General features: G+C 34.1%; 1 protein-coding gene across 1 annotated transcript; it reads left to right on the top strand.

Annotated features, from left to right (window-relative positions):
* Nucleotides 1–638: 638 nt before the first annotated feature.
* Nucleotides 639–4,580, top strand: LOC111411275 (protein ZINC INDUCED FACILITATOR 1-like; the record flags this gene model as incomplete). The annotated part of the gene is made up of 4 exons (XM_023041824.1): nt 639–692; nt 807–895; nt 1,777–1,820; nt 4,298–4,580. Coding segments are annotated over 4 exons (279 nt in total), but the record flags the coding sequence as incomplete, so codon positions are not given.
* Nucleotides 4,581–11,391: the final 6,811 nt, after the last annotated feature.

The raw sequence follows: 11,391 nt of genomic DNA, 5'->3' as shown, positions 1-11,391 counted from the left end.
CTTTAATGATCTCTCAAAAATGGGAAACCACAAAAATTGTAAAATAAAGTGCGGAAGATGAATAATCCTTCTAGATTATTGTTCCCTTGATGTATAAGAATCAAAACAACGTGGCCCATGGATAGCTGTTAAAAAATTCTATAACCATATTAGCTTTTTCTAAAACACTTCGCTGATCTTGGTATACTCCTACACACGTAAATTTTGATGATTGATTTGACTTATATACTCAGAACCAGGTTCTTTGTGAGCTGTAAAATCAAATTAAATCTTTGATAGAGAGTTGAAGGCAATTTTTTATGTAACTTACATCTCAATTCCTCACTTACATTGGGTGAGTGCTTCTTTATGTTCTGAACACAAGTCACAATAAGAAACAAGTTAATACGCAGCTGCTGGAATTAATTGTTATCTCCTTGAATACTCATTTTACTAGTAGAGAGCCTAATAGTTGATGATAAATTTACACAATTCCGAGATCTATAAAAAAACTATAGATGTATGTGTAAAACTAGAAGTGCATGCCAATGTTGAGTGTATTCATTGGTATACTCATCTAATTAAGTTTTATGGAAGCATAAATTTTAGATAAGAAACTCTTATTGCTATTTCAAGTCTGAACATTACCTACTCTTCATTTTCTTCAGATCTCCATTGTAACGGGTTTGTTCATATTGCAAAATAGGGCCGTGGTAAGTTTCTCTTGGATTGATCTTACAAAGCTTTTTTCCCTATCTAGCTCGACACAATTATGTACTTATTTTACATACATACGTTAATGGATTTCTCTGACATTACACATACAGGAACAGCACCAAAGAGGAGCTGCAAATGGTATTGCCATGACCTTGATGTCACTTTTTAAAGCAGCAGGTCCAGCAGGAGGAGGAGCACTGTAAGTTGCCTTTGCCACTTTGCTTCATCTATCAACATCTTTGAGTTATGGTTGATTTGAAACAAAGAATCGTATAGTCTGACCTTCTCGTGGTGATTCATTTATGGGGGTGGGCAAAAGTTAACGAAACTGTTGGACTAAACCAAAACTGGACCAGAAGTGCCGGTATGGTCAGATTCTACTCAATTTCTTATCGTTCTGGGTATTATAATCGAGAATTGGGTAGTTTGGATCCTATTCTCGATTCTAATACCAAGAACCAAAAGCCCGGATTAACATGGAATTTTTATTTTTTATTACTATTTTCTTGCGAACTTCCCTAGTATATCAGCTGATAAACTTGAGCCCGGGGTTCATTATGGTGTTATATATAAACTATCACACAAATGTACCATATATGTAATTTTGCATTTAGCATTAACGTAAATCATTTTTAATGAAGAGATGTTGGAGAACATAGATATTCCACTAGCATCGGTTGGCGAATTTGAGAACTTCAATTGAAGGAATCGAATTGGACCGAACATGATGGTTTGACCCAGTTCCATTCTTAGAGACGAAAGTAGTGGTTCCATTTTTAAGATATCCATTGGTACTTAGTTTGGTTCGATTCTCTTTGGAACCAGATCCTCTAATTTATAGTAATACAAAATTATTGTCCAAGACCCTAAGATAAAGTACACTTAATGTTATTATAATAGATGGAGAATTGTAAGAACTGTGGCATCTCCTGAGACTGGTATGCATACCAGATCAACAGACAACCTCCTACGTCCATCAATCTAGAAATTATCGTGCTAACTGCGACTGTGTTGTTTGTAGTCTACACAAGATACGAAATTTTACATGCTAATCTATCTTTGTTTTTACAATTAATGCAGTTTTTCCTGGGCAGAGAAGCGTCAGGATGCTGGCTTCCTTCCAGGTAGTGATATTATGCCTTGATGCATGTAGATAAATTATTCATTTCTTTAGTTATTTGACTATTCTTTTTGTCAGATTTCATATCATGAATAATAATATTGTGGTTTAAGTTGTCTGAACCACAAAATGTGAATGGTCAAAGAGTTAATCGGGTCAAGCTAGGAGTCAAAACAATTAATTAATTACAAATACAATAATAGCCGATTATCCTTGTTGAATAGACCGGTTCACCAGATTTCATCCAGCTTTTCTAAGATGAGTCTTTTAGGCTATAACTCTTCTGTCAGGCTGGCGATTATCAAAACATTGTGATGCAGGATTAGTTTACACAATTAGTAGAGAGGAAACAGATCTAAAAAGAAGAGATTATAGGAAGAACGATAGAAGAATCAATAGAAGATATTGAAGAAATAGAAGAAAGTAGGAAGAGAGAAATTCGCCACAAGCCACCAAAAGTTTTATTCAATCATCAACTAAATGAAATTACATGGCAATACGGGCTTGGGTCCATATAAGCCTAATTACATAAATAAGAATCCAAAACAAAAATAAAGCCTACAAAACAGAAAAAGTCCAACTAGAAATAAAATAGATGATGTCCTCATCACATTGGCTTTAAGTTGACCTCTTCAGCATACATATTTCAATTTTCTGTGTATAAACAAGACCTACGTAGGACAAGCATGGATAATTCTATCCAGAATGGAACGTGTGAGGTCTTGGATTCGAATACCTTGAACTTGTACACTCTTTATATGGATCCAGGTTCTTTCCCTCTTTATTTCCTGTGTTCGATTCGATTCTTTGGCATTGACATCACCAATGCTGTAGGAAGGCTGGACAAGATCTTTCTCCTGAACTAGACAAACGAAACCTTTGGCTCATCTGTGATTCAGCTCCAGCTTTGGCTAGGGGTCGTTGATTGCAATTAAATAAATTTGTTTATGATTCTCATGCTCATTGTCATTGCCAACTTCCGCGTGTTTGGAATCCGGAAGTCCCTGATTTTCAACTTGTGGGGGCTTTTCTGATTTTATTTTGACGTTGGGGTTAGCAATGTCCTCTTCATCTTGAATGACATATGGTCCTCCTCATTTGAACCACTGTTAAGATTTGGATTTTGAGACGGGAAATTTAAGGATCTTGATAATATAAATTGACTAATAGAATTGGTTAAGTAGAAAACATGCCTAGCCTTCTCGCCTTGAAAAAATAGAGGTAATCCTCTAATTTTAATAAACTATACCATAATCATCCCCTAAAAGGACAAGAAACTAGAAATCCTACTAATCAACAAAAGAAGAAAACTAAGAATAATAGAATCCTAATAACAAGCAAAATAAGGATATGTTTAACTAAGCTTTAAAATCTGCTTATACAACTTGCCTAACATGCTCTAAGTCGATTACAACTCTACTTTGATTGTCTACTAACAATGATCCTATTACATGAGGAATTGCATCAAAATACTCAAGCTCCACATTTTCTTGATCATCCTTCATTATATTCATGAACTTCCTGTAAACTTCATTCTCATGTCCACCCATCTGTTTACTTGGAAAATCCAAATATTCATCTCCTTCAAGATAAAACCACTCTCACCTTTTTCCCTTCCTACAAAGGTTCATCTATTCAAACATGGTTCATCCATGATCAACCAAAATTATAGTGCCTGAAATTCATCCTCAAGGAATGCTCCAAACCAAAGTTATTGCACAGTTATCCACCTACGTTAAATATGTCGTTCTGATTCCAAAACAGAGATATGACTAGCATTTTATAATTGAGCATCTGAGATTTTACTTTGAGAGGACAAGTAGAGAGTTCATTGCAGCTTACTTGAGCTACAAATGTAGATGAGCTAGGAGCCTTCGGGATTGAACATGGGAAGGCGGGTGGGTAAACAAAAAGGTAAAGAAGGTTCAATGTTGGGAAGATCCTAGGTGCTGTCAAATGTGAACACTACCAATAATTGCTCCGTACTCTTTTCTGAATTAGGTAGACAGAGTTAACAGTCCCAAGAGTGTCTCTTTAAATATTGGGAGTTCATCACTTAAGGAAGGCTCGAAGTATATATCTAGTCCAAAACTTTCTTTAGAATAATCAATTTTTTGGGTGAGACTATTGTCGTTGCTATAAAAATTGTGCATTGAATTGTGTAGTGCATCGAAATGTTTAGTAGAACACTAGTTTGTGTGTGGAAGTATAAGCAATGGCTAGACCATCAAGTTTAATAGTGTTTGCTTATATCAACTGCATATTTAACATTGATTATTAAAGAATATGTGCATTAGTTTATATCGGAATGACGATTGAAAATATTTTTAAACTCTGGCAGCTTGGTTCTTCTACTTGCACGTCCTGCATATACTTTCCTATAATCTGTGTTCTACACAATGCTTTGTTAAACTAATTATATTGTGAATTTTCCTTATCCTGTTTGGTTGAAAGCTAATTAGAAGTGTTGATTACATGCAGGAAACCAAATTGTGTTCTTCATCTTGAATATAATTGAGGTAGTCGGAGTGTTGATGACATTCAAACCATTTTTAGTGGAACGTAGACGATGATTATTTTCCCTCAAGAGAGTGTTAATCGTTGTTCTCCATCTATCACTAGCTGTGCCACATGTATTCCATCTTCATCAGATTTAATTTTCTTAGAAACATTTGTATACTGAATTAATCAGCTGTAATTGAGAGAGAGAATTATACTCATTGATTCCTACGAGTATATGTAGTTCATGGGATTATTCAGAATAGATATGCAACAAGTGTTTGGCCATTGAAATATTAAAATAAACATGGTAGAGGTACTACTAACGCTCGCACCACCCCGTCTTGACGGAAACCTAAATCTCGACCAGGCTTTAGTAGTGTGTCACGCCAAAAGAGCAAAAAAAAAAAAAAAAAAAAAAAAATTAAATGCGTTTGAAATAATTGATCAAAGTTCCTTGCAAAATTGTCTTTGATTGGCTGCTAACGAACAATGAGTTTCTTTGGTTTTGTTGTAAATGGTTTAAAAAATAAATTGTGAAATGGGTCAAGTTCGAGTCTATTTTTTGGACTCTTTACTCCCATGTTATCGTAGGATCAAGCATATTTACGCTCTATTTAGTAAGTGATTAATGTAATATATTTATTTATCGGAAATCATTTAAAATTGAATGAGATATTTGATTTCAAAGCTACCTACTCGATACTTTAAATAAGAGAAGAATTTGATTTAATTGAAAATTGTTAAAATTCGTCCCACATAAAAAAATCTTCGAAACTTTTGTGTGGTTTATACATTAAAAGTTTGGCAAATGCGTTTGGGCCACAAGGTACCACCAGTCTTTGGAAGGGTAAACATATATGGGAAAAATTTATATTTCAGGTGTATTGTTTACATCAATTGAAAAATAAGATAAATAATTTGAAATTTCAAAATTCAGGTTTATATTTAGTTAATTAAAAATATTTATTAATTAAAGATAATAAAGTCATAGTTACATGATTAATGGTCACAAGTTCATATTTATGGGTCACAGATTTATTTACTGATCACATATCGTCAAATTAATTAGTCACAGATTATTTCAAGGTCACAGAACAAATTTTGTAAGTCACAAGTTATTTCAGGTCACAAATCAAAAATTTTATAGTCACAGATTATCAAATTTTAATGTCACAGACCAAATCGTTGACGTCACAAATAGTTTATAGTTACAGATTATCAACTTTTAAGGTCACAGACAAAATCATTGGTCACATATAACAAAGACTCCATTCCCAATTCCAATCCACCACCAATTCTTGGTCACAGAGCAACCAAAACAATTGGTCACAATCACTATTACACCCCGCCCTCGCCACAACACCACGACCACCGCCAACAACAACCAAAACGACCACCAAAATACAACGACCGACTACAGCACACCATACCATCACACAACTGCCAACCACTATCTCGCCACCACCAGCAAATTTTTAGTGACATATACCTAATTTTCGGTCACAAATCAGCGAAATAGTTGGTCACGGATTAACACCCCACCACCATCCAATCGCCTCTTGCACTAAACTACCGCAACACACCCCATCCCGATCCCGTTCCACCACAATACTTGGTCATAGCCACAACACCATCACAACGACCGCCACCACCACCACCACCACATGAAAACCTACCCACAGCCACCGCACCAAGCCAAGTAGGCCACCAACCGCAACCTATTCCCCTTCAACATACCAACAATACTACAACACAAAAATCACATTGCCACTGCAAAAAGAGGGTACGAGAGAGAAAACAGCAGATTGGAAAAGAGGGAAGTGAAACGGTGATTCGCAGCAGCGCACCAAGTTTCAGTCCATGCTTGCATAGAACATATCGCCTCGCGCTGTAGGGGCGATGGGAAACGGCTTCGAAGCGGCAGTGCTTTGCAGCGGTAGAAGCACCATTGTAAGACGATAAGAAAGGTTCTCTCCGACAGTGGGCGATGGACTCAGGCAATGGGCGACGACACCTGGGACGATCTTCGCTGGGGGTTAACAGGAGAGAATGAGGAGTGGAGAGGGCGGCAGTGTGAAATGATTTTCAGAATTTTAGGGTTGAATTATGATGAAATATTTTGTATTAATATTATAGTTGAATTAAAACCTGAAATCTGCATAAAAAACCATCTTACCTGACTTTTGCATTGAGATTTTTAAATGCTTGGATTTTTGTAATTTTCGCAACATATATTTTATTGGATACAATCTGAGTCCACTCATGGGTCGCCGCCGTTCATCCAATAAGCTCTACACGGCTTGGCCTCTTGTCCAAGTCCAACAATTAATCAAATTTTTAGGTATTTAGTGAAACTATTTTAACGGTAATTTAAATTTTATACGTTGGCTTGTTTTCATGTACTTTTTGCTATTAACAAACATGTTTGTTTGTTTTTGGAGGGCTGTCCGAACAGTCGCTACTGTTTTGAAAAGGCTTGTAGAGAATTCGAAAGCCACGAATAAATCTTTAAATAGCAAGCCTTGTTGCCAGAAAATTTTTACTATTTTCATTGTGAATATTTTCTCCTTTGAATATTACTTCCCTCTCTTTATTTTGATACTGCTCTTCAAAGTATAAAACACTTCATTGAGTGCATTGAAACTCTTCACAACTCACGCGGATTGCCATGTTGCTTTTGTAGGAGATGAAATTCGTCCTATTTTGAAAGATGGTTGCTAAATTCTTTTAAGTATCATAGAAGGGAGCAAAATCGTCTTATCGACACATCGTAAATTTGAAGGGCTCGAATTAACATTCTGATCATGTTGATCATCCTGTTACGCTGTTCAAATCCATTCAGGTAAATCAACAAGTGCAAGTTAATTTCTTAAGATGAATTTTAATTTCTAGTTTATTCTTTTTCTACTCTCCTAATTTTTTTTTATTAGAAATTCCAATACTCCACTCCCTAATACGATTGAAAAAAGCTTGAGAAATTTACTAGGTTGGATTTTAAGCATTGGCACCAAAATAATTTTTTATCTGACAACATTAAGTTTAGCAAAATTTCTCAAAGAAGATGTGCACCTTAATACAATGAAGATGAAAGTGACGAGGAGAAATTAGCACAGTTGATACATCAAAGCACAAAAATTTTTTTTATGCAGAAACTACATAATCAACGATTGGACAACACATTATATAACTGTGGGAACCTTTTTTCTAGACGAAAAAGTTATGCTCTAGATTTTCAATTTCAAATTGCGACCTATTTTCAGCATAGAAAATGTTCAAATTGGAAAATGATATTTCAAAAAGAATTGTAGCAGTTTAAGTTAGCTTTCCATCGTACATTGAATCACCTCAATCGGATATCGAGAGAGAACGTTATGACAAAAATACTGAAAGCTATTTGATTGTAAAAACCAGGCTAGGTTTGCGCCTCAACCACTTCTCTGGCACCCTCGAACAAGCCAAGCGCAAGCCTCAGTATAGAAACGTGAAAATTTTGATTTTCCTTATTTTTGTTTGGATAACAATTCAATGCAATCTTTTTGGCATTCTTTGAATACCAAAAAATTCAACCAGAACGGAATGATTTTCCATTCAACCTAAATTTCATCAGATTCTACATATTTTGGAGGCAAAGATCAAGTTTATATATCAATTCAAGGTGAATTATACAATAATTTTGAAGATTCATAACCCGGTTTCAAGATTTGAACCAAGAATGTGGATTTCTCATACTTCTTTCATTTTTCTTATTTTTAGATGATGTTTTAATTATTCTCATGTAATTTAATTATAAGAATGTTGGTCTTGATTCTTCTTGCATTGGATGGATGATGAATCTTATTAGTTATTGATTTCAATTCAAGATTCATTAATTTAGTGATTCTATTAAGGTTTATATATATTACTTATGCATTCATATTACGTTGTTTGAATTATTGTCCACCATTGAGATAACTTGTTGTCTATTCGTAGTGATGGAAGGCCCATAATATGTGGAACGCTGCATATTTAATACATGGACAATAGGTATTAGGAATAATATTTGTGGGGTGTGCAATCGTGTGTGACAAATTTTGTGAATTAATGCATGTTTTTACATGAATTTGGACTAAGAATGTGATCAGGTCATGTCAAACATAGTTTTAACATATTTTGGAAAAGAATATTAAATATAATTGGATTATTGATTTTCATTAACACTAGAAAAATACTCTATACGGGTTGAGAATTGGAAATAGCATTAATAGGGGAATTCAAAAATCCAATTCATTTATCTCATATTTGATAAAATCATGTTTATTGTTTTCGTAGTTAAATTTATAATAAAAGTCAAAACGACCTCTTTTGCATTACTCCTTATCGAATTTGGTTATAACTAGTGAACCATAATTAAACATTGTTCCTTGTGAGACGATAACTCAACTCACTTAATTTATTACTTGCCAATGATTTCGTACACTTGCAGGTTTCGTAAGAGCAAGATTTTGGCACTGTTGTTGGGGAATAATTGTTTAATTTTAGTTTATTAGTTTATATTAGATTTGAAATTTTTTTTTCTTTTTTCTTTTAAATTATTCATTATATACCTGAATTCTTTATGTTTCACCTCTTTTAGATTTTATCAGCTTAACAAGATTTTGACAAGATCGATCTAACTCTACTAGATCCCATGATCGAAAGAATATTCTAAAAGCGTAAAAGAGAACAAAGAGAAGCAAGGCTAATTATTGGGAATCAAAATCAAAATTAGATTTAGGATCTGATCCAACAATCCCCACTAACTCCACACATACCTATTGCTAACGAAGGCCGAATATAAGCAGGTATAGGGGTATCTTTTCTACTATAGACTGGCCTAGAATTTTGCAACATGACAAATGCTTCAACGGGTGGCTCAGTTACGACAATGGAGGTTGATAATGTATTCGATAGTTGTGAGGGGATTGCCAAAAATCAAGCTAATTGGTTAACCGAGATGGGACTTCCCAAAGAAAGCAGCATGTATACATAACATAAATGCGGTGACAACATTAGCATTATAGATGAAGGCAATAATGAAGAAACTTGACAAACTATCTCAGTCTGTTAACATGGTACGTCAACCATATCGGTCTGTGTAGGTTGTGGGACAGATCATATTATTGCCATTGCTCTCTATCTTCTACTCGCATGGGTCAGCCTGCTGAGGTCAACTATGCGTAGAATTTCCAAAGGCAACTGAACAACTCCTTACACCAATAATTATCATCCTGGTTTGAACAATCATCCTAACTTCTCGTCGTTGAATAATGAGGGTCAAGGATATCAGATGAAGAGCAATCCACTAGACACTCAACAACAAGAGAAGTGGGCATCGTTGGAGGATTTACTGGTAAAGTACATCACCAAGACTAAGACTACAACCCAGAATTAGCGGTCTTCTATACAGAACTTAGAGAATTAGGTGGGATGGATCTCTACTGCATTCTCCAACAGATCAAAGGGTATCCTGCCCAACAATAAGAAGAAAAAACTATAGGAACAAGTGTTAGTAGTTGAAGCGGTAAATTAAGCACTTATTGCCCTACCATCAAACAATCCTGTTACTCCTGTCAAAGATTACATACCACCCATCCCATTCTCTAAAAGACTGCGAAGGCAACCAAAAGTGGAATAGATTCATGCCATCACAACTAGGAGTGGAGTAAGGTCCCGAATTTTATATTCTTAAGTTGGTTAATGTAGCCCATTTAACAAACGAGCTTGAGACGCTAGGCCAATTTAAGGTTATGAAAATTCAAGCCATAAGTTATTTAAAAGCCCAATAATTTAAGATATTAAGTTTATGTAAATTTGATTACAAAGATTTAATGAATGATTGGATGCCACAATAATCATCAGCATGGTATTTTATATAGGCAACACAGGTTGGAATCACCATGCAAATGTTTTTATAAAAAATATTTTGAGTTAAAAACTCTTCATTTTGCTAATTAAGAATAATTATATCAAGTTAATTCAATGAAATAATTGTTTTATTAGTGAGTTTTCATAGAGATGGATTACAAATCATATGAATAATTCATTTTCTTCTATTTTTCATTGTGTAAATGTTTTATAAAACTTTTATCAGAATGATTTTTTATGGGCTTGACAATATTTAAAAAGGTTAATGACAATATAACTCTCCTATTTAGTTTTCACTAAAAAATGAGGTTACAAGAAGATGAAAAATCACTTTTTCACTACGCCTCTTCTCAAATCCGAATTTACTCTTATTTTTTCTAAAAATATCTTTTATGTGAAGTTAAGTTTAAAGAAATAGCGATAGTGTGAAGGAGAAAGGCTTTTATACATTTCGTTCCTTTATATTTCAAGAAAATCAAGGTAGCTAGAGGTGCAAGTGATTATTTTGTTTTCGAGTTATGATTTTTTTTTCTTTTCAAAAGTATGAATGAATTGGCACCTCTAAGTACAGTGCTTCACCACTACTAGAGTATGAATTATCATTATCTGGCTCTTTATGATAATTTTATAGAAGTTAGTTTTTGTCGAAAATCCATCTATGTGAGTTTACAATTCGAATTTTCTAATTTGATAACAAAATGCACTGATGAAAACTCATGGGTTAATTCCCTTCCTTGCTTGGAGCATGGATGATAGTAGATGAATATGCAACGTACTGTGGAGAAATCAGTAACTTAATGTTTTTGTTCGGTTATGAAAAGTTTACGTGTTTTTTTTAATAAATTGATTTCTATGAAAATCATTTGTGGAACTACTCTAAGTATATTTTTATGAAATAATTATATTTAAAAGTAGTTATGTTTATGGAAATTAACATACAAGTTACCATTTATCATAAAAATATTAGCGATAAGATTTAGTGTTGTCGTTTTTTTTTTGTTTTTTTGTTTTTATTTTTTTAACTTCTGCCCTTGAATTCAAAAATTCATAACTCATTCGTTACTTGATATTTTTGGACAAAACAAGTGGGCTTTCACAGTCTCATGGGTTAGCTATTGAATAAATTTCAAATCTTGTCAATCCAATATCTATAGAATTTTATAAGTTACTTTAAGTAAACTATGTTGGTT

This window comes from Olea europaea, chromosome 15 (assembly GCF_002742605.1).
Source record: "Olea europaea var. sylvestris chromosome 15, O_europaea_v1, whole genome shotgun sequence".
Classification (NCBI taxonomy): domain Eukaryota; kingdom Viridiplantae; phylum Streptophyta; class Magnoliopsida; order Lamiales; family Oleaceae; genus Olea; species Olea europaea.
The sequence above is the reverse complement of the archived record's forward strand: the minus strand, read 5'-3'. Positions and strand labels throughout refer to the sequence as shown.